The sequence below is a fragment of the Lycium ferocissimum genome, unplaced genomic scaffold, assembly GCF_029784015.1.
Source record: "Lycium ferocissimum isolate CSIRO_LF1 unplaced genomic scaffold, AGI_CSIRO_Lferr_CH_V1 ctg2066, whole genome shotgun sequence".
In the NCBI taxonomy this organism is placed as follows: domain Eukaryota; kingdom Viridiplantae; phylum Streptophyta; class Magnoliopsida; order Solanales; family Solanaceae; genus Lycium; species Lycium ferocissimum.
Genome location: NW_026719194.1, coordinates 48290 through 73272, shown reverse-complemented (window position 1 = coordinate 73272; position 24983 = coordinate 48290). Strand labels below are relative to the sequence as shown.

At 38.6% G+C, this 24983-nt stretch overlaps 1 protein-coding gene and 1 pseudogene across 1 annotated transcript; both read left to right on the top strand.

Annotated features, from left to right (window-relative positions):
• The first annotated feature begins 403 nt into the window (after nucleotides 1-403).
• LOC132043063 (uncharacterized) lies at nucleotides 404-5908 on the top strand. The gene is made up of 5 exons (XM_059433545.1): nucleotides 404-931; nucleotides 1006-1087; nucleotides 1851-1950; nucleotides 3663-3751; nucleotides 5257-5908. The coding sequence occupies exons 1-5, from the start codon at nucleotides 769-771 to the stop codon at nucleotides 5459-5461; spliced, it is 639 nt and encodes a 212-aa protein (XP_059289528.1). The 5' UTR covers nucleotides 404-768; the 3' UTR covers nucleotides 5462-5908.
• A 16414-nt stretch (nucleotides 5909-22322) lies between these two features.
• Nucleotides 22323-23251, top strand: LOC132043062 (ATP synthase subunit b', chloroplastic-like; annotated as a pseudogene).
• Nucleotides 23252-24983: the final 1732 nt, after the last annotated feature.

The following is a 24983-nucleotide window of genomic DNA, read 5'->3' as shown; positions in this document are numbered from 1 at the left end:
TTACCGTGAACCAGTATTAGTTCAATCATAGAAGAAAATTGTTAATGTGTCTCACAGTGCTGCATTAGTTTTGTGATATAAAAACTTGCACTTAAATTTTTTTGTGAATCTAGAAGTGTTCACTTTTTTGTCTCACAAAAAGCAATCTCACTCGATTAATGTTACCATCAATCAACTTATTATATGTGAGGCACATACTAAAAAATTTCATATAGATGGAGCTTTCTTTGGTCAAATCAACTACAGTGCACAATGGGAGGACTAAAGTTCCCATCAATCAACTGCTACACATGTAGTTACATGCACACCACAGTCAATTTAAATTGTCCACAATTTACAAAATCCCTGCATCCAAATGGTAACCAACCAAATCTTTCATGTATATTACAGTCTCAGTAAAAAATAAAGAAAAAAGACAAAATCTGCCTAACGTGCGCTCTTTTTGGCGCGTGATTTAGACAGTTAATTCGGGTAACCAAAATAACCGTTGTCCAATTATTTCCTTCTCATCGTCCAATTCTAAACAAAACCTTAAAACAACCAAAAAAAACTGTTGTCCTCTCTCTTTCATTCTTTCTGTTTAATGATCTCCTCCAATTAAAACAAACTCTAATTCTTCAACAAAGAATCACACAATAAACCAAACCCCTTTGAAACAGAAGGGGGGATTCTTTTTTTTTTTTTTTTTTTTTAAAAAGCCCAAAAATGGTATTAATGAATAAATGTTTGTGTCGGAAATAAGAAGAAGGTTAATTATTGAGGGTTTGCATGCTAGTATTAGTGATGCAGACCGAAGAAGATGATGGTAGTCCTAAAGTTTCATTAAAAAGGAATGGATCATTTATTTGTGTAGCAGCACCATTCTTGTATGATAAATTACCTGAGGAACCGCTTAAGCTTACCATCCTAAAATTGGATGGCTCTTCTTTCGGTAATATTATATACCTATGCTTTTGTTTTCTTAATTCAGGGCTTCATGTATTGATGAATTTTACCGATTTGTAGATATTGAAGTGGCTAGAAATGGGAGCGTGGAAGATCTCAAACGCGCAGTGGTAGAGTCCTTCAGCCATTGCAAGGTTTCATGGTATGTACCATATATGTACATTGCAAATTGCAAATGCAAAATTGTTATGAGACAACAATATATGAAAGCAATAACAACGAAAAAAAAAAACAACACACAATTTTACGTGGAAACCCTCAAGGAGTTTGATAAGAAATGAACTATTGGGCGTTTCTTGCAATTCCACATAGATTAGGGTTTGTGTGCCTGATGCATTACTTGAGAAATCCCTGAAGGACCAAACCCTAACCGAGTTCCTAATTCTACACATTGAAGGGGCAAATAATTTGTGACGCATCGTTCTGGTTCTCAATCCATATGTTTTTTGTTCACCTAGCTATGAGAATGGGGCAATTTAGAAGAAAAAATATAAAAAGTCTTAAAGGATGTTGTGATTATTCTTCTTCTCAGTCATTCAAGCTATTGTTGACAATCAATTTTAAATACCATTCCATGTTCCCCTTCTTAAAAGCAGCAGCTACTAGCGTGTGATCATCAAAACTCTCCACAATTAGGTGAAATGTCTTATTAGCTAATCAATTGTTCCTTAGACTGCATCACAGACTATTGATTACCATGTCCAGCTTACTGTCCCACTTATTTTATATGGAGTCCTAAAGATGAACAACTTTCGTGCTAGCTTGGTCAAGACTTGTTCATTTCCTTTTGAACAGTTAAGAAATAGTACCAGTTTATAAGACCAAACAGAGTGGCCAGCCTTTTCATTAAATATTACTTGGACTAGCTTTTTACGACTCCTAATTTGAGTCTGACGCTATTGCAGGTTACATGTATGGGGACATTTTTGCCTGAGTTATTGCGGACAGAAGCTACTTACAGATGATGATTTGATAGGAACATACGGGATCAAGGATGGCGATGAGGTTTATTCTCAGTCATAGGATGTTTTCAAGAAAAACTATATTTATATAATCTTATACTGCTTGATGGTTGTATGCTTGTTTTAATTACATTGGTATTTGCAGTCTGGAAAAGGGGATGATACAGGATCAGACTGAAAACGAGGTTCAAATTATTCAATTTGTCGAATTCCAGGCATTGGAGAATCCGTAGGTTTTATGATTCTAGGATCTTCACCTTCTGCAGCTAAATGTGTTTTCACTAGCCCACATAGTTTCATTCACTATCCATCTGGTTGATTAACTCCCTTTTTCATTACGGGAAAAGGATCTCTGATCTCCTAATCTTTCAACCTAATAAATCTGTGACGATGAACCATGGAGATAGACATATCTAGCATAAATTCTAAGCATAGAAAACAGCCACACAGCATAACCCTGGATTACTCAAACACCTTAAGATTCGTGATCTATGAGAATTTTAGTAAGCAGTTATGTTGGACTACTGGCCGAAGGGAATAGCTCCTTCTGTCAGTAGAGGCAGACCCAAATGGAAGGGTCGGAGTGCACCGGCACTTCCACCCTTCGAAAAAAATTATGTATATATATGTGTATATACCTTGAGAAATTAGTATATATTTAATTGTGCACTCTAACAAATGAAAGTGTCTTTGGGCCACGTTGGTTGCAACTGCTGCTTCCCTTACATGTCATCCCGGATTGAACCCGAATGTCACTTTTAATTATTTTTTTGAGCCTATTTTTAGGAAAACAATAAGTGTTAAATGAGCTCGTTCAGATCTATCATTTGCTTCACTGTGTTAAATTTTATTTATTACACATATTTGACCTATATACTTGTATTTTCGTCACTGCTACGCCACTAGTGACCGGTCCGACACGGTATTATCGCTCAATCGTCATTAAAAATTTTGTTGGCGTTTATGTTAAAATAATGGTGCCCCCGCCGTCTTAAAACCCAGGGTCCGCCACTGTCTATCAGACTGGGATCTATAGATATATGCATAGTTCTCGCCTGAGATCCTGTATAGATATAACCTCTCCAACTAATTTGATTTGGTAAAATAGGTGGCTATCATCCTGCATACATCTTTGAGTTGATTTCCGATGTACCACATTGGTTATGTGCACTTATGCAGCTGTGATTATCGATTCAGAATGTGGACCACATTATGTTGATAAAGAAGATTGTCAACACTAAGGTCTAGTTTGGTTTGTGAACAAGTTGTTTGGTTGTCCTTATGACCCCAAAGTGTGCAGGGAGATCCTGGTTCATGTGAATTCTCCTAATAAGAAAAAAAGAAGGGAAAATGAAGAAATCAAAATGGTAGACAGTGAGGATACAAGGTATACAAATATGCATATCCTTTCCAGTAGCTGTGATAACTTTTACTTAGACTGCTTATTGATCTAAGATTCCACTTGAATTTCTGGCATTGGATATTTAAGCAATTTAATTTCCTCCCTGGGGTGTATTTGAACCTCTAATTAAGTAAAACTTGAAACAGATCAAGGACCAACTGAGGAAGAAAGCAGAGCGTTTCGTTCATTACAAGCCAACCTTTCTTTGGAGTTCATCGATGAAGTCTTATCTTGTCATAATGAGACACAATTTTGCTTTTCGAAAATAATGTTTTCTTATGTGTTAGTGCAACTGAACTATTTGAATATTTCTTTGATACTCTGACATAGATCCTTTTTTGTTCCTTTTGCAGCTTAGTTTTGTGAGACATGTATCCGTTGGTTACAATCCGGAAAAGAAGCAGTCAGAAGGGGAGGACCATCAGTTTGATGAACCCAGAGTGTAAGTTCTGTAATATTGATTTAATCCTCATCATTTTCTGTGGATGTAGTTGTTCTTCATAAATTCAGCTATTTTGCAATGCACAAGCTGTTTATCGATTGCTTTGGTACCACACCTTAGATCTTTCTTGAGCTAGGTAGTATTTGAGTAAATGGGAGGAAGCAGGATTGTCTACCTTGTGGGTAGCATAGAGAGATTTCCAACCTCTTCAAGCATTTTCAGCCTTTCATGTGTTGAAGGAATAAAGAGTCCCTGGCTTGGAAAAGGAAAACATTAACATCTCGGCTCATATGACTTCTTTCAATTTTTTGGGTGTACAAAAATAACAATATGCCAGTGAAATGCCACAAATGGGATCCGGGGAGGGTAGGATGTACGCGGACCTTACCCATCCCTTTGTGGGGTAGAGAGGCTGTTTCCGATAGACCTTTAGCTCAAAAGAAGTAATCAAAGCAGTAGTGAAAGGAAAATAACGACAACAAAAAACCAGATAAACAAAGCAAATAAAGTAACAATAGTCTTAAGAAATGAAGAATAAGAACTACATAAATACTAAATAATACTACTAAATAAGGAGAATATGCGTAGAGGAAACTCCTCCACCCCCCCCCCCCCCGCCTCTCCCACGACAACACTCAGCTACCTACTACCCTTCTACCCTAGTCCTCGACCTCCATACCAGGAAAAGGAAAAACTACAGAGACATGCTCTACTACTCCGATTCTAACTACAGAGACATGCTCTACTACTCCTGATTCTATGTTGTAAAGGGAAAAATACTACTCCTGAATTCTATGTTGTTCGGATCCTCCAAAAATGCCGCCTCGTGTGGGATCCTCCAAACAATAGTGCCTGTTTTGGAGAATTTGTCAGGGGTGCGGCGGCATTTTTGGAGGATCCGAGCAACATAGACTAAATTTTTAGTTCAAACCAAAAACCAAAGTATATTCATCTACTTGATGCTAATAAGGACCTGATTACAGAGTTTATAGTAAAGGGTTAATGGACAAGGAACTTCATGTGAGGATACTTGTAATTACTTCTATACATGAAAACTTGGAGAGGCTACTAGACTTTGCAGCCTTTCCAGGGGGAAGAAGTTCTCTTTTCTTTCTTTTCTTTTTTTCCTACCTTTCGGTTGGTTCTTTATCCTCTGGCAATTGTTCAGGAATCGTGGGAAGAGGCCTTTTTTTTTTTTTTTTAAAGTTAGCTTTCTTAATCTACCAGTGAAGTCAAGAGATTTGTGGAAGCATGTTTAACGTTATAGCCAAGCGCTTATTGAAACACTCAGTGGGAAATAGTTGGACCTTGCTTGTCTAGATGTTTGAATCACAACTTCATTTTTTTTCCTAATGTAAGCTTTGCTTATTTCACTTTAGCTTCACATTATCTGAGTTGCATATTTTTTTGAGACTGCGTGTCCGAAATGTTTCTATGTTCATGAATACCTCTACCATTTATGTTGGAGCACTTGAGCTAATATTCTTGGAATACTCCATCTGCAGGTCCAATGTCTTTGATGAAGAAGAGCTGAAAGGTGAAGAAGAGGATAATGATTCAGAGAATGATGAAGACAGCAATTCTGAGGATGAGAGTAATGGGGGTGTTCTTGGCAGTTGCCAATACAGGTTGTTTCATTTATTTAGAGGATTGTTCTCGTACCAGAAACTGGCGAACGCAGAAAGGAGAGTGGAACAGAAGTCAGAGTAATGCATCAAGATCACCCCATGGTTACTTAGGGAGTTCCAAAAATTTGTTGTGCACTGCACAATAATAAGTACTTATAACTTTCAAAGAGAGGTGGAAACAAAACCAGCACATTTTGCAGTCTAGGATATGAATCAAGTTGAACATCTACTGTAATCAACTCTGATCGGAGCTCTAGACTTGTCACCTTTCAATAATTTCAATGGGCCAAGCTGCTTTTGTAGAGAAAGTGATATCAACGCTATTGACTCTATGATTACCTTTTTCCGAATGACACAATCATTTGAGGCTCTGTCAGCGTTGAGAGCAAGTCTTTATAAGCTAGAGCAGCAAGATAGCTTGTTAAATTGCTTACAATGGTTTTGTACTAGAAACCTCATGCATGGTGTGCAGGTTTGCAAACATCTGGTTATTGTCTAAAAGGATCTTCCTGGGCATGACCGTTGTTCATTTTGATGCGCTCCATTTCGCATTCAATTTAAAAAAAAAAAAAAAAAAAAAAAAAAATCTTTTGGTAGAAAAACAGATATACAAAACAAAAGCACTATTTGAGGTATTGGAAGAAGCAAGATCCATCTAAGTTTTGACAAAAACATTCCATTTCAGAGCTTGCTTATTTTCTCACTTTTAGACTCTTGACTTTATAATATCTCTGTGTATGTTAGGAAACATTCTATTTTAGCCGTTGTATGTTAGGAAACATTCTATTTTAGCCGTTTATAGTCCTTTCCGTTGTATAGGATTAGGTGTTTGTTAAGTAGCAAACATAGGGTAGAATGGTAATCATAAATGTCCACTATCGGATTCTTGAAGTAACTCAAAAACGCAAGTGAGCAATCAATGTTTTAAAGGGAAAAGAATGTAGATGTCCCCTAAACCCAAAATAATTAGCCGCTCATGCCCCTTTACTTTCACGTCTCCAAAATTATTTAACCGGATGCTCCCAAAATTATGATATCAATATGGCATCGCCTTGTCTTATATATCATGATGGACTGGTATCACATAAGACTTCTTTCATTTCTTCAAAAACACTCATCAACCCTCTATGAAACACATATGATGTATATAATATACTGACACAGTATCATAGAGGATCATATTCATTTATTATAAAAAAACACTCTCCTAAAAAAAACCTCTATGATACCATCATCTTATATACATATACTGACTGTGATAGTATCGTGGAAGACTCTTTCAGTTCTTCAATGAGACACTCCTCAGTCCCTCATGATACCATCTTGGTATATACCATATACTGAGATAGTATCATCAAGGACTACTTCAGTCCTTCAATGAGACACTCTCTCAGTCCTCCACGATATCATTATGGCATATAAATATACTGAGATGGTATCATAGAGGAAAGGTTTTTGGGCGAGGGAGTATCCGGATAAATATTTTTCCGATATTAGTTTAGGAACGGGCATGGGCGGGTAAGTAGTTTCTCTCCAATGGGAATTTTGTGTAGTTTTTTCTATTTTAAAGACTGAATTGAAACTTTGGGACTTGAAGTATTGTAGATATATTATGCTTACATAGTTAATCAATTTTTGTTCTTAACATTTGTTGTTTTAAAACGTTATGCACGTGATAACGATCCGGCTTGTGGAAGACACGGATTCAAACAACAAATACGCAGAAACTAAAATAACAAGAAATTGGGGTGAGAACTAAAGAAATTGGGATGAGAATAGAAGGATAGAAGCAAGATCCAATTAGGATTGGATTTATGGGCAAACTTGGATATATGAAATCCAAACCCTCCCAATTGAATTTAGCCTAAGAGAACCTATACTATTTGAAGTCAAGGCAAGAGAAATTCAATTGATATCCACAAATGAACAACTCATCATGAAATAAATGGATAACGGGTTCAAAAGCCAACAATAGAATCACTCTCCATCAACTAAGTCTAAAAGTAAGGCTAGTAAGCCAAACAAACTATGATACTCATATTAAATCTCAATTCATCATAAACTCACAACAACATCACTAGACAAAAGGGTTAAGGTTAAGAGAATCAATGGGTTAAAACTATAAGACACTTCAAATGGGATCATGCCAATAGAGGAATGGAGAGACCGATTATAAGCAAACTCAATAAAAGGCAAACGGTCTTCCCAAGAAGTGGGTTTTCCTCTAATGATACACCTAAGCATGCTCCCAAGAGTCCTATTCACTACCTTGGTTTGATCATCTGTTTGAGGGTGGCAAGAAGTAGAGAACATGAGCTTGGTACTCAGTGTACCCTAAAGACTCTTCCAAAAATGACTAAGAAACTTGGAATCCCTATAACTAACAATAGTGCGGGGGACTCCATGCAATTTAAATACATGAATCACAAATAAAGAAGCTATATGAGATGCATCATCATATTTATGGCATGGTATAAAATGCGACATTTTTGAGACCCTATCTACCACAACAAAGATGATATCATGACCCCTTTTGGTTATTAGAAGACCTACTATGAAATCCATAGAAATATCAATCCAAGAACCAATAGGAGCGGGAAGGGGAGCATACATACGTTGAGGCCGAGTCTTTGATTTGGTTTATTTGCACTCCAAGCATTTGCCACAAAGCTTTTCCACATTATGCCTTATCATGGGCCAATAGAATTATTTATGTACAATATCAAATGTCTTGGCCACTCCAAAGTGTCCCATCATACCTCTACTATGGACTTTTTTTACAAACAACTCTCTCCAAGAGCTTATAGGAACACACACCTTGCCATCCTCGAACAAGAACCCATCAACAAGTTGAAACCGGTCAACCCTTTTCCCTTAAGTCAACTCACTAAAACTGTAACACCCCGCATCTTGGAACTGAGTTTACGCTCATATCATTAGAGTTCTAGTGGAAACACTGAAGGTTTGAACGTTTTGCGAAAATGGTTGATAGGCCTATTTCGGGCAGCGATAACTCCTTGATCGGTTTGGAATTTGGTAAAGTAACCTTAATGAGACTGTAGTATGTAGAAATACCTTTCTAACGATATAAGGACCAAGCCAATCGAGAGATCGGAGCAAGGAGATATGATCGTCTCAATATGGCTAAGAGTAAGGCACTTGAAATCCTATAGAATCGGCTAAGTTTTCGATACGTCTGCCTTCCAGTAAATTTTCGTGAAAATCCGTTGGGAATTTGAGAAAACTTCCTTGATGAAAATTGTAGATCTTTGAAATAGCTTTCCAATGGTATCTTACGGGGGTCAAACGGACATCTGTGCAAAAAGTTATGCCCATTTTACTGAAGCATGTTCGCTGGAAATTCTGCCTGGCGTAACGGTGACGTTACGGACCGTAACTCGTGTTACGGGCCGTAACAGTGGACCGTAACGTCCCAAAAATTTCCAGAAGCTCACTGGAAATTTTCACCAAGGTACGGTACAAAGTTACGGTCCGTACCTTGTGTTACGGGACCGTAACAGTGACCGTATCTTGGTCCGTATATACGTTTCGGGTCACCTGACTTCGGAGGCCATAACCCTATCATAAATTGGGAATTTGGGAAAACTCAAAGAACGAAAGTTGTAGATAATTGAAATATCTTTCCAACCATAGGTCGTGGGATCATAGGTGACATCGGGATAGGGAGATATGGACGTTTTAAGACAGAAAGGTCCCAACCCGATTTCAAGTTGGGTCAAACCCATTTCCCCTTGGTATTTAAGGGAAATGTTAACCCTAGCAGCCCCATTTCCTCCATATTTTCAGATTTTAGAGAGAGAAAAGGAGAGAGAGGAGAATTAGAGAGAGAGAGAGTAGAGAATCAACCAAGTTGAAGGCCCCGAATCCCAAGGCTCGTGAAGGATAAAGTGTAGTACAAGTTCTTGCCGTCGTTCTAAGCTACAAATCAAACTTGGGGTGTTGATTTCGTGGTGGATGCTCATAAAAGGTAATATTCCTACTCTCAAATCATTTATAGTTGAGAATTGATGAATTCTTGGGAGAATAACAAATGGGTTTGATAAAGGAAATTATATGAATTATGCTAGAGTTTTGGATTTGTTGATTTGGGATTGTTGTATTCATGTGGGTGATGAAGAATGATGTTGATTACACCTAATTGAGATTGTAGAATCACCTAGAAGTAATAGAATGGGAATTGGGTGAAGAAATCACCATTAATGGAGATTATGGAGCTTCATGCCCACTAAGTGTTTGATAAAATGCTTAGATGACCAAAGCATGAATATTATTGCTAATATAGAATCCCTTTGACTTGTATTGATATAGATCAAAGTTGAAAAGGTTGACGAACATTGTATTACGCTCAAAGGCTGGAATTAAGGTATGTGAGGCTAACTATCTACGTTAGGGAATGTTCATGATTCTCCCTACGCCTCATTCTTCATACTTGTAAGTGATGTGACTCGAATACAATTTAGCCCAGGTTTTATGATATGTTGTAGAACTGTTATCTTCTAAGGTTGCGATTCTGAGAATTCGTTCATGGCTATCAATTTGAATATCATGAACTCAACACGTAATCTTTATAGACTTATGTATTGTTACCACATGAGTCTCGATGCTAGAAATTCGGTATGCTCGAAACGATCGGTGTTTTCGATTCGATCCAAAGTATGTCTATTTCGGTTCGACATTGCTCATGGTTGTTATGGTCTCGGTCCTTATAAATTAATCATAATTATACATATGTGATTTTGCCCGAGGGCACGGTACGATCTTGTGTATACGTATACATGGCCGAGGCCATTGGTGACGCACTACTAGGCCGAGGCCATAGCGTGCATTTATTATTGGGCCGAGGGCCCCACATATACAAACACGGATAATACGGATGATTCGAGATACGAGAGCGAGTATTCATATCTCTACTTCCTTGCTATTACGATGCGATTCTGATTATCGGTTTCGGTTTCGGTTTCAATGTATTACTTTATTGCTTCGGTTGCTTTACATACCGGTACAATTCAAATGTCTTGATGTCCCTTTTTTTAGCTTGGGGCTGCATCTCGCGATGCGAGTAACGATATACGGTTGACGACTCGGCTATTTAGGAGTGCACGTATCGGCTATTGGTGAGCCCAAATTCCTTCGGGCGTTGTTAGTTATCCGGTCGGTTCGGTTTATAGACAGCTTATTATTCAAGCACTCTTAGAGGCTTCATAGACACGGTTCGAACGATCGATATTTATTATGTTAGCCTTGTTGGCGATCGTTCGATTGTTTGGTTTAGCCATGTTGGCTACTTTCGGATATGTTCGAGATTGTCTAAGTATTTCCGCATTATGATATTTCGGTGAGGCTTTTAGTTAATCGGCATGTGTTAGTTTTATTTTATAAATTAGTTATGTTTTGATATCACATGTTGATTCGACGCCGGCCGATTGGTTCGCTCGGTCACATACGATCGAGCACGGGTGCCGTGTTACGTCCAGGCCCAGGTTCGGGGCGTGACAAAGCTTGGTATCAGAGCATTAGGTTCAAGTGTCTTAGGGAGTCTATGAAGCCGTGTCCAGTGGGGTCTCTTTTATATGTGTGAGGGCCCCACACATATAAACAGTTGACCACCAAGACATTCAGGATTGTCTCACTTCTTTCATACTTTAAATCGTGCAGTTAGAGCATTACTCTTAGGATTTCCTTCTAATTCGTGCGAGTACGTATTTTCAGAAAATGCCTTATAAGAGAAAGTACAACAAGAGGAACACAGCCACCAGTCAAAGAGCTGCCGCTGAAGCAGCTCACGAAGAGACTGTTCCGACTCAAACAGCAGTCCCCACGACTCCTACAGCTACACCTCCTAACACTTCGGACATGGATATGAGAGGAGCCATCCAGCTTCTTACTCAGATCGTTGCCAACCAGGCACAGCGACAAGAATCAGCCCCCAGCTCAGGTGCTAGTAGTGGGTCAAATAGTTCTAGGACTCGAGAGTTTTGCGGATGAAGCCGCCGGTGTTCACGGGGGTCAAAGAAGGAGGAAGACGCCCACAATTTCATTGATGGACTCCAGAAAATATTTCGTGTGATGCATGCTACGGATACAGAGGCAGCAGAACTCGGAGCTTTCCAGCTGCAAGATGTGGCCCATATCTGGTATGAGTCATGGGAACAGTCCCGAGGGGAGGATGCACCTTCTGCTACTTGGGATGAATTTGCAGATGCTTTCATTGAGCACTTCATGCCAATTGAGGTCAGGGAAGCCAAGGCTACAGAGTTTGAGAATCTAAGGCAGAAGGACATGACTGTTCAGGATTATTACCTCAAGTTTGTGTCATTGTCCAGACATGCTCCTCACATGGTTCCTGATATGAGAGCTGTGGTTAGAAGATTTGTACTTGGGCTTAAACCCGAGTTGCACAGGGATGCCAATATAGCTGCTCAGAATGACAAGATGACTATTTCCAAGATACTGGCATTCGTCCAAGGTAACGAGACTAGGCTGAAGGAAGAAGAAACCCTGCAGAAGCAGGAAGATAGGGAATTTAGTAAGAAGGCTAAGTCTACAGGAAATTTCAGTCAGGAAGGAGGAAACCGCCAATTCTTTAAGAATAGGTCATCAGGACCTGCTCAGTCTACAGTTAGTGTCCCATTTCAGAGGTCCAATTTTAGCCGGAAGAGTCAAAATTTTGAAGCAACTACATATCCTCCTTGCAGCAAGTGTGGAAGAAAACACCCAGGGGTATGTCGTTCGGGCGCGGATGGTTGTTTCGGGTGCGGTCAGCAGGGCCACTATCTAAAGGATTGCCCATTCGTAAGACAGAATACTGGGGGTAATGTAGTCCAGTCCACGAATTCAGCAGTCCCTCGAAATAATCAGGCCCAGCAGGGGAATAATGCAGCTAGGTTCGGAAACACAAGCGGTGGGCGAAACCGTTTGTATGCATTGACAGGCCGTCAGGATACAGAAGCTCGTACAGATGTTGTCACAGGTACACTCACAGTTTTCACTGTTGAAGTATATGCCGTTATTGACCCAGGATCCACCTTACCTTATGTTGCTAAGAAATTTGGTATTGAATTTGAAAAGTTGCATGAACCTTTTCGAAGTACCCACACCGGTTGGGGAATCAGTTATAGCTAGGCGTATCTATAGGGGTTGTCCTAAGATTTACAATGTTAGCAGAGTCAAACCATTAGGATGGAGTATTCCAGTTATGAATACAATAGCAACCGGTTCATGTAAATAAATTTAGTTTTTTTTTTTCACCATGAGAAATTGCTCAGATGAAAGTAGTCAGTTTTGTACAGTACGAGAAAATTTCAGAGGATAAGGAACGTTAATTAGATCCCATCAAAAGAGAAGAATTTATAAGTATAAGATGCTAGGCTTGGTCTAAGGGGGAGATGCATAGATCGTCAGTAAGTCCAGTGAGGTAATTGAAGATCCGGAGGGTTATTTATGAGATATGAATAATCTTAGTTCAGTCTCCATGTTTCATGTCATGTTTCTTCACGTTCATGTAGTTAAGCCATGTCCAGCCATATTCTTAACCATGACCCATCATTCGAGGACGAATGATCCCAAGGGGGAGATATTGTAACACCCCGCATCTTGGAACTGATTTTACGCTCATATCATTAGAGTTCTAGTGGAAACACCGAAGGTTTGAACGTTTTGCGAAAATGGTTGATAGGCCTATTTCGGGCAAGCGATAACTCCTTGATCGGTTTGGAATTTGGTAAAGTAACCTTAATGAGACTGTAGTATGTAGAAATACCTTTCTAACGATATAAGGACCAAGCCAATCAGAGATCGGAGCAAGGAGATATGATCGTCTCAATATGGCTAAGAGTAAGGCACTTGAAATCCTATAGAATCGGCTAAGTTTTCGATACGTCTGCCTTCCAGTAAATTTTCGTGAAAATCCGTTGGGAATTTGAGAAAACTTCCTTGATGAAAATTGTAGATCTTTGAAATAGCTTTCCAATGGTATCTTACGGGGGTCAAACGGACATCTGTGCAAAAAGTTATGCCCATTTTACTGAAGCATGTTCGCTGGAAATTCTGCCTGGCGTAACGGTGACGTTACGGACCGTAACTCGTGTTACGGGCCGTAACAGTGAGCCATAACGTCCCAAAAATTTCCAGAAGCTCACTGGAAATTTTCACCAAGGTACGGTACAAAGTTACGGTCCGTACCTTGTGTTACGGGACCGTAACAGTGACCGTATCTTGGTCCGTATATACGTTTCGGGTCACCTGACTTCGGGAGGCCATAACCCTATCATAAATTGGGAATTTGGGAAAACTCAAAGAACGAAAGTTGTATATAATTGAAATATCTTTCCAACCATAGGTCGTGGGATCATAGGTGACATCGGGATAGGGAGATATGGACGTTTTAAGACAGAAAGGTCCCAACCCGATTTCAAGTTGGGTCAAACCCATTTCCCCTTGGTATTTAAGGGAAATGTTAACCCTAGCAGCCCCATTTCCTCCATATTTTCAGATTTTAGAGAGAGAAAGGGAGAGAGAGGAGAATTAGAGAGAGAAAGTAGAGAATCAACCAAGTTGAAGGCCCCGAATCCCAAGGCTCGTGAAGGATAAAGTGTAGTACAAGTTCTTGCCGTCGTTCTAAGCTACAAATCAAACTTGGGGTGTTGATTTCGTGGTGGATGCTCATAAAAGGTAATATTCCTACTCTCAAATCATTTATAGTTGAGAATTGATGAATTCTTGGGAGAATAACAAATGGGTTTGATAAAGGAAATTATATGAATTATGCTAGAGTTTTGGATTTGTTGATTTGGGATTGTTGTATTCATGTGGGTGATGAAGAATGATGTTGATTACACCTAATTGAGATTGTAGAATCACCTAGAAGTAATAGAATGGGAATTGGGTGAAGAAATCACCATTAATGGAGATTATGGAGCTTCATGCCCACTAAGTGTTTGATAAAATGCTTAGATGACCAAAGCATGAATATTATTGCTAATATAGAATCCCTTTGACTTGTATTGATATAGATCAAAGTTGAAAAGGTTGACGAACATTGTATTACGCTCAAAGGCTGGAATTAAGGTATGTGAGGCTAACTATCTACGTTAGGGAATGTTCATGATTCTCCCTACGCCTCATTCTTCATACTTGTAAGTGATGTGACTCAGAATACAATTTAGCCCAGTTTTATGATATGTTGTAGAACTGTTATCTTCTAAGGTTGCAGTTCAGAATTCGTTCATGGCTATCAATTTGAATATCATGAACTCAACACGTAATCTTTATAGACTTATGTATTGTTACCACATGAGTCTCGATCTAGAAATTCGGTATGCTCGTAAACGGTCGGTGTTTTGATTTCGGTCCGGTATGTCTATTTCGATTCGGCATTGCTCATGGTTGTTATGGTCTCGGTCTTATAAATTAATCATAATTATACATATGTGATTTTGCCCGAGGGCACGATGCGATCTTGTGTATACGTATACATGGCCGAGGCCATTGAACGCACTACTTAGGCCGAGGCCATAGCGTGCGTTTATTATTGGGCGAGGCCCCACATATACAAACACGGATAATACGGATGATTCGGATACGGAGCGAGGGTATTCATATCTCTACTTCCTTGCTATTACAGTGCAGTTACAGTTATCAGTTTCAGTTTCAGTTTCAATGTATTACTTTATTGCTTCAGTTGCTTTACATACCAGTACAATTCAAATGTGCTGATGTCCCTTTTTATTGCTTGGGGGCCTGCATCTCGCGATGCAGGCAACGATATACAGGTTGACGACTCAGCTATTTAGGAGTGCACGTATCGGTATTGGTGAGCCCCCAAATTCCTTCGGGCGTTGTTAGTTATCCGGTCGATTCGGTTTATAGACGGCTATTATTCGGCACTCTTAGAGGCTTCATAGACACGATTCGAACGGTCGGATATTTATTATGTTAGCCTTGTTGGCGGTCGTTCGATTGTTTGGTTTAGCCATGTTGGCTACTTTCGGATATGTTGATTGTCTAAGTATTTCCGCATTATGATATTTCGGTGAGGCTTTTAGTTAATCGGCATGTGTTAGTTTTATTTTATAAATTAGTTATGTTTTGATATCACATGTTGATTCGGCCCGACCGATTGGTTCGCTCGGTCACATGCAGTCAGGCACCGGGTGCCGTGTTACGTCCAGGCCCAGGTTCGGGGCGTGACAAAAACTTTCTTTGAAATCAGGATCTTGAGAATAGAATTCCCTTAAGGCTTTCAAAGCCCATAATCCTAGAAGTCATGGTGTTTAGCAAAACATACCTCCTAGATAATGCATCAGCAACCACATTTTCTTTACCCTTCTTGTAATGGATCACATATGGAAATGCTTCAATAAGTTCCACCAATTTAGAATGTCTCTTGTTGAGTTGGGATTGGCTTTTCAAATGCTTCAAAGACTCATGGTCCGAACGAATTACAAATTCCTTATGCCACAAATAATGTTGCCAATGGGTTAAAACCCTCACAAGTGCATACAATTCTTTATCATAATTGGAATAGTTCAAAGAAGCCCCTTTTAGCTTTTCACTAAAGTAGGCCCAAGGCTTGCCTTCTTGCATCAATACCCCACCTATGCCAACCCCGGAAGCGTCACACTCAACTTTAAAAGTTTTCTCAAAATTGAGTAATAGCAACAATGGTGACGAACTCAACATGGACTTCAATTCTTGAAATGCTTTCTCTTGCTCATCTCCCCAAACAAAAGGAACATTCTTTTTTATCAATTCGGTCAAAGGAGAAGCAATAGTACTAAATCCCTTCACAAATCTTCTATAGAAACTTTCCAACTCGTGGAAACTCCTCACATCGGTTGCATTTTTAGGAGTTGGCCAAGTTCTAATAGACTCCACCTTTTCTTCATCAACCTCCACACCATTTGCACTCACCACAAACCCTAAGAAAACCACTTTATCAATGCAAAAAGAGCATTTCTTAAGATTAGCAAACAACCTCTTACGCAACAAGACATCAAATACTTGCCTCAAATGGCCTACATGCTCTTCAATTATTTTGCTATACACAAGAATATCATCAAAATAGACAACCACAAATTTATTGATAAATGGCTTCAAGACGTGGTTCATCAATCTAATAATTGTGCTAGGTGCATTAGTTAGGCTGAATGGCATGACAAGCCACTCATAAAGGCCAAAATCGGTTTTGAAGGCCGTTTTTCACTCATCACCGGGGTTCATTCGAATTTGGTGATAGCCACTTCTAAGGTCAACCTTCGAAAAGACACTTGAGCCACAAAGCTCATCCAACATATCACCTAGTCTAGGGATATGATGTTAATACTTTACCATTATTTTGTTGATGGCTCTACAATCAATGCACATCCTTCAAGTGCCATCTTTCTTTGGAACAAGAATCACCGGTGCGGCATAAGGACTAAGACTCTCCTTCGCTAGACCATTCTCAAGTAGCTCTTCCACTTGCCTTTGCAACTGTTTTGTTTTGTCCGAATTGCTCCTATATGCCGGTTTGTTGGGAATTTGAGATCCCGGCACAAAGTCAATTTGATGTTCAATACCCCTCAATGGAGGCAATCCTTTGGGCATCTATTCCGGAAATAGATCATCATATTCCTGCAAAAGAGAAGACATGATACTAGGCAAAGTGCTAATAGCTTGGTTAGCATGTAAAAGAAGATCTTTATTAACAAGTCACACCATGAAGTGCCTCTCATCAATGACTTTCAAATAATTGCTTGGCCTTGCCAACATGCATCTCTTGGGTCCATCTTGAGATGACCCTTCTCCACCAATAGCCACCAATGTTCCCTTCTCACACTTCTCCATTTTCTCTCATTGAACCCTCTCTCGGAGTTCCTTCATGATTCTATAATATTCACTCACTTGATAGGGGGTTAATGGAGGAAGAACAAATTTCCGACCCCCAAGTACAAATGTATACTTGTTGGATCTCACAGTATGTTGAGCATCCCTATCAAATTTCCAAGGTCTCCCAAGCAAAATGTGACACGCTTGCATTGGTACCACGTCACACAAGAGCTCATCTTGATACCTTCCAATGCTAAACTTTATAATGGCTTGCTTGGTTGCCCTCATTTCACCACACTCATTGAACCATTGGAGTTTGTAGGGACTAGGATGTTTTCTTGTGGGGAGTTTTATGTCTTCAACCAAGAATTGACTTACCGCATTGGTACAACTCCTGTCATCAATAATCAATGAGCACACCTTGTCTATTATTTTACACCTAGTATGAAATAGGTTCTCCCTTTGGTCACTCTCTTCTCTAGCTAATGCCCCCATATCTATCCTAGATACAATAGCAAAGTTTAACCTCTCCTCCATCCGTTCTTCAACATCACTCTCGGATTCTCCCCCATGCTCACTTTTTTTCTCCTCATCATCACTACCAACCCTTCCCTCATTTTCCTCATTGGTTTGGTACCCACCTCCTAAGATCACAAGCTTCCTTCTATTAGGACAATCACTTGCAATATGTCCCCTACCTTGGTATTTGAAACATTGAACGGTAGATGGATGAGGGTAGTTAGGTTTAGCATTGTAACCTCTTTTGGCTTTGTAGCCAAACTTGGCTTGAGGTGTTTGAGTGGTGGACTTGGGCTTAGCTCAAGTGGAATTCTTCCATTTCTCTCTTTACCTTTACTTCATATTGAAGTTGTAGCGTTCTTTGCCTTGTATGCCCTCTCTTCTTTCAAATCCGCTTCAACCTTGGAAACATCATGAAAAGCTTCGTCCAGACTCCTTTAAGTTTGTAGCCTCATAGGTTTGGAGATTTCTCGATTCAAGTTAGCCACAAATCTTATGAGAGTATAGTTCAAGTGCTCTTATATTTTGGACTTCATCCTAAAATTTTCAAATTCATTAAGGTACTCTTCAACACTATTGGAGCCTTGTTTCAACATATACACCTTCTTAAGGACTTCTTGATAGTATGTAGAAGGCAAATACCTCGTCTCCATGAGCTCAATTAAGTCATTCCAAGTAGGAAGATCAAAGATACGTTGTTGGGCTCTTTCTAGCTTCTTGGACTCCCACCAAGTTGATGCATATCCCTCAAATTTGGTGAGGGCATACCTTGTCTTCAAAGCCTCTGACACATTGTTAGTGAGGAATGTCCTTTCACTTTGCAACTTCCATTCAAGGAACTCTTCTGGATCACTACCCCCTTGGCCTTGGGAAGTGTTACCTTGATGGTATTCAAGTTTCGATCATTATCCCCACGCGCCTCATGGCCTTTCCATCTTTCTCGGTCTTCATGACCTTGGAACCTAGCCTCATGGCCTTAGAACCTTACAAAGCCACCTTGTCTTCCTCTACCCTGATTAGCCATCTCTCCGCGTCCTCCTCCTTGACGCGTTTCATCCCACCACCTTTCTTGTGGCATCTCCTTATACTCCACTTCATTCAATGAGTTTTGGTATTGGTTTTGAAAATTATCTTGTTGATTGTTTTGTGTACGTGCTTGTGGAATATTTTGTGGATTTCTTTATGGTGTTGGCTCATTTTGGGTTGTTTGGTATACTTGGGGATAGGTTTGTCGGTTGGTGTTTTGGAAGGCCGGTGGTTGGTGTTGTAGAGCCTTTTGGGTAGGTGAAGATGTAGTAGGGGGATAGCACAAGGCGTGTGCTTGCCTGGGTGTAAGAGTCAGGGTAGTTTTCGTGTTCTTACCTAAATCCCCTTCAACTTGAGAATGGGGAGTGTCCATTCTACTTGAGGTCTCAACTTGCACCGCCTTCGTCTCTAAACTTTCTATCCTTTCCTTCAACCCTCCCACATTCACGGTCAATATCGTCAATTGCCTAATGATCATGTTCGATGAACTGTCCATGTATGACGGTTCCTTCACTTCTTGAGTACGATCTCCTTGATTAGACATTATAACGTACAAAACTAGCAAACGACGTCAGTAATAAAAGCCTCAAGTCACTCGTATTGAACTCTCAATCCTTACCACACTCCCGTGCTCTTTCGAAGTTGTTGATGAATCACTAGACCTCTGAAATTCACACGGTTTCTTATCCTTTGTGGAAGAATGAACTCTTGTTCAAATGAATGAAGGATGACTCAAAGCAAACGGATAAAAGCCAATAATGTTTCAACGAAATAAAAGGAAAAAATTAAGAAGAATTAGCACGAACGAATTAACGGACTCAAGAACTAGTTAACAACAAGTAAGATCGATTACAAGTTGCTAATTAGTTAGGAGAATCAAAGAAGTGAATTAGAGGTGAAAGAAATCGAATTCAGATCAAAACACAAGTACCTTGGATTGTACATCCCGTACTTTAAAAGTACGGATTGAGCTTAGAAAAGTACGTCCCGTATGTGTGTTGTACGCCCTAAATGTATGTGATCAAGGCCCAATTGTACGACTTGGTCTTCAAAATTATACGTCCCGTACAAAATTGTACGGCATATCTCGTTTGTCAAAAAATAGAATGTCACAATTTTTGGCTTCCAAGTACGTGACAATTGTATGTGGCGTACAAAAATGTACGTCCCGTACTTGAAGGCGTACTTCTCTTTAGTAAATTCGTGTTGCACACATTTTTCTTGAAGTTTGGGTTAAATTCCTTAGATCTAATGACGTTTTTGGGCCCACACGACCTAGGACTTACCCTTTTTGGCCCGACAAATAGCTTTCCACTTATTCTTGGAAACATTTTTGGATCAAACCTTCTTTTTTGGTCTTTTTCTCCAATTTGAATATTTGAAGGTTCTTATGAACACCAAGAACACCCAAATGCAATCTAGGGCTAAATCAACTTGTTTTTGCTCCAATTTTCAGATCTAAGCTCCTCTTCACTTAGAGAACAAAGCCCACTATCAATTTAGCTCCAATTTGCCCTTAATCACTAAACCCAATTTGGAGTTCTTCAAGCTTGGATGAACCTTCAATGGTGGATTTTTCAAAACTCACCAAATAACTTCAAACTTTGGATTTAGGGGTTTTTTGATATCAACAAACTCAATTATACCTTCAAATCCAACAATAAATATCACAAGAACAATTTTTGATTTTTTTGGAATTTTCGAATTTTTTTTCCGTTCAACTATGAAGAACCTAGGATTGAGGATTGTAGAAACAACACTCTAGCCTAAGCTCTGATACCAAAGGATAATGATCCGGCTTGTGGAAGATACAGATTCAAACAACAAATACGCGAAAACTAAAATAACAAGAAATTGGGATGAGAATTGAAGAAATTGGGATGAGAATAGAAGGATAGAAATAAGACCCAATTAGGATTGGATTTATAGGTAAACTTAGATATATGAAATCCAAACCCTCCCAATTGAATTCAACCTAAGAGAGAACCTATATTATTTGAAATCAAGGCAAGAGAAATTCAAGTGATCTCCACAAATGAACAATTCTTCATGAAATAAATGGAAAATGGGTTCAAAAGCCCACAATGGAATCACACTCCATCAACTAAGACTAGTAAGTCAAACAAATTATGATACTCATATCAACTCTCAATTCATCATAAACTCACAACAACATCACTAGACAAAGGGGTTAAGGTTAAGGGAATCAAGGGGTTAAAACCATAACACACCTCAAATGGGGTCATGCCAATAGAGGGATGGAGGGACCGATTATAAGCAAACTCAATTAAAGGCAAACGATCCTCCCAAGAAGTGGGTTTTCCTCTAATCATATACCTAAGCATGCTCCCAAGAGTCCTATTCACTACCTCAGTTTTACCATCCGTTTGAGGGTAGTAAGAAGTGGAGAACATGAGCTTGGTACCAAGTGTACCCCAAAGACTCTTCCAAAAATGACCAAGAAACTTGGAATCCCTATCACTAATAATAGTGTAGGGGACTCCATGCAATTTAAGCACATGATTCACGAATATAGAAGCTGCATGAGATGCATCATCATATTTATATCATGATATGAAATGAGACATTCTTGAGAACCTATCTACCACAACAAAGATGCTATCATGACCCCTTTTGGTTCTTGGAAGACCCAATATGAAATCCATAGATATATCAATCCAAGGACCAATAGGAGTGGGAAGGAGAGTATACATACATTGAATATTGATGAAAATTGAGTGTTTGCAAGATTGTTTAGTCATCTAATATAGTTTGGTTGCTTACTAAGTGTGATTTCTTAGTTGCTAATTGAATTGCATTTCCATTGAATTCATACTAGGATACCTCATTTGTGGAATCAATTGAGTCTTATTTTGAATTCAAATGGTTTAGTTCTAGGGTTGAATTCTAATTGGAAGGGATTGGGTTTCATATACCCAATCTTGTTCATAGAATCATTACTCTAAGGGTCTAGCTTCTATCATCTAATCCTCTCATCCCCAATTATAATCTATCCTTTTAATTTCCACTTTATTTTATTTGATTTCTTGAGTTTCCTGTCTAGAATCTTATCAGCACATTTTTAAGTATATTCTATAATTTCTCCTATTTTCATAAAAATTAATTAATTAAGCCTCCATTGAAAGTTGCTCCATATAGGAGCACTAAATATAAGATGGATCCATCCCCTTTCATTCAGGTCTATATAATTACTCCCTCTCGCAAAAAAGAGTGTTCACTTAGCCTTTATTTTTTTAATTCCAAAAAAGTATTAACTTACTAAATCAAGAAAGAATTAACCTTGTTCAAATTTGTCCTTACTAAGTGTTAAGTACCAAATCCAATACCTATTTAATTAGGGGCAGTTTAGTCAAATTATTTATGTTTATCTAAGGGTTAGTATTTTCTTTAGGGGTGCGCAAATGGCTAAGTGGACACTTTTTTTAAACCGGATGGAGTATTATTTTCCTATTTTATAAATTTATTTTATTTTAAATGAGCACACGTGAGTTGCACGCCCTTGCCTCTGCTAAGAAACTGAGAATTAAGAAATCCATCTCAGCCGTGTCAATCAAGACTGTGTGGCATGGAGTGAGATAACATTTCTGAGATCTTCCTTTCTTCCACCACAAAAATCAAATATCAACAACCTCTCTCTCACTGAACCAAAGAAATCAAAGAACCAGTGTATTCATACTATAGCATAAAAAAAAATCAAGAAACTAGCCATGGCCAACATGATCATGGCTTCCTCCAAAGCCCTAATCACCTCTTCCACTATTCCTTCATCACCAAGAACTAAACTTTCCTTCCCATAAATCCCTATTGCAAAACTACCCCTCCCCAAATTCCCACAAACCCTTTCTCTCCATCAAATTTGAAGTCCATTTCAGTCATTCTTGCCACTTCTTTTGCCATGGCACCACCTTCATTTGTTGAAGAAATTGAAAAAGCTTCACTCTTTGACTTCAATTTGACACTCCCTATCATGATGACTGAATTCCTTGTACTCATGTTTGCTTTAGACAAGATTTACTTCAGTCCATTAGGGAAATTCATGGATGAAAGAGATAGTGCTATTAAGGAGAAACTGAGCAGTGTGAAGGACACTTAATCTGAAGTGAAGAAACTTGAAGATCAAGCAGCAGCAATAATGAAGGCAGCAAGGGCAGAGATATCAGCAGCATTGAATAAGATGAAAAAAGAGACATAGTTGGAAGTGGAACAGAAGATTGGTGAAGGGAGAAAGAAAGTTGAGGCTGCGTTGCAAGAAGCATTGGCTAGTGTGGATAAGCAAAAGGAAGAGACTATTAAGTCTCTTGACTCTCAGATTGCTGCTCTTAGTGATGACATTGTCAAGAAGGTTCTTCCTGTTAGTAACTGAGTAATTCATTTCTTTGAAAATTTGTATTTTGCTGAAACTTGCATAAATGTGAAATACTTTGGTATATCTTATATTGTGAATTTATCTTTATTGAATGTTGTATATCTTATTGGAGCTTCTGATATTATTTTAGCTGTGATCTGCTAAAATTGGTAAATTTTTTAATAAGTTATGTAAAGTTGGTAGTGTTATGTCTATGGTTGACTTCTCAAGATTGTAGTGGACAATTAAGGAGTTCAAAACTAGGGAAAAAAATTGGAGTAGAAGGAAATTTTAGGGTGAAAAAAAACAGACATGTTTAGGTTAAGTGCAAGCTTCAAATCTAGAAAATGTTACATCAAGGGCATCTGGTTCTCTATTTAATTAAGTTAATCTTAGCTGCGATGAAAATGCATCGGATATGTGTCAAGATGTGGGATACTAATGAACTATTTATTAATGGTCACATTGACACTTCTAATGTGGATATTTCAAATTGGTTAGTCGAGGAGATAAATGGAGTTGCTTGGATTTACTATTCTCTTATATTGAGCTGTTAAATAGGAAGAGCTGCTTCCTTTAGCTGCAATTAAGATAATAGTTCACAGGTGTCTGTTCCAGCGTCTTACTTTTGAGTGTTATTGAATAGGTTAGAATGCAAACCAATTTGTGATGAATACTTATTGTTTTGTTTCACTGTTTCTTGACATTTGTGCATTCTGTGTATTACTTTGGGCAAGCCATAAGTTTTGTGTTGCTAATGCATTAAGGTATGCCATAACTCTTGTAGTAAATCTTCTCCTATGAAAGAACAGTAAACAATTTGACAGCTTCTATGATCAATTGAGGAAAACAAATGTTGATGGTTATATTACTGATCGAGATATAGAAAATGGAGGGTAACATAGCCAACAAAGTTTACCAGAATGGACGATAGCTAAATGTTTCTCACTATCGATGGTTGTATTAAGCTGGTTAAAAGTAGTCATGGCCTATGCTATATGTTTACAAGTATGCATCTACTATAAGGCTATGCAGTTTTTTTCTTATATTTTGTGTTATTCGAAGAATCTATACTCATCCCACACCCTTTGGCTAGGGTACGTTAAGGTAAATGAAGGATCCTACTAATATAGATCAAGACTATAAGCTTGGCTACAAGAGATTGGAAATATTGAAACTCAATTCCCGAACCATAATATATGATTTTTCTAGATGATTGTTGTGCAAATGAATGTATGTTGTTTGAAGGAGTTTGAGTGAAGCAATGTATGTTTGTTATAGCACTCAAGGAAACTGTGGAATGATAAACCAACTGTTTCTTGACATTATGTGCATTACTTTGGGCAAGCCATAACTTTAGTGTTGCTGATGCATTAAGGTATACCATAACTCTAATAGTAAATCTTCTCCTATGATAGAACAAAGAAACAATTTGACAGCTTCTATTATCAATCGAGGAGAACAAATGTTGATGGTTGTATAAAGGATTGAGATATAGAAAATGAAGGATAACATAGCCAACAAGTTTAACAGAATGGACTATTGCTGAATGTTCTTTCACTCTCAATGGTTGCATTAGGCGTTAAAATTAGTTATGGCCTATTCTATATGTTTACAAGTATGCAACTAATATAAGGCTATTCTATGCATTCATTTCTTCTATTTTGTGTTACTCGAAGAATCTACACTCATGGCACATTAAGGTAAATGAAAGATCCTAGTAATATAGATCAAGACTATAAGCTTGGCTCCAAGAGATTGGAAAAATATGAAATTCCATTCCTGGACCGTAATATATGATCTTTCTAGATAATTGTTTTACAGATGAATGTATGTGGTTTAAAGGAGTTTGAGTGAGGCAAAG

Excerpts from the sequence above, each read along its gene's own strand:
- LOC132043063 (XM_059433545.1), top strand. The coding sequence starts at position 769 with ATGCTAGTATTAGTGATGCAGACCGAAGAAGATGATGGTAGTCCTAAA. Across the intron at positions 1,088-1,850 it reads AGCCATTGCAAGGTTTCATG|GTTACATGTATGGGGACATT; the intron begins GTATGTACCATA and ends ACGCTATTGCAG. Across the intron at positions 1,951-3,662 it reads GGATCAAGGATGGCGATGAG|CTTAGTTTTGTGAGACATGT; the intron begins GTTTATTCTCAG and ends TTCCTTTTGCAG.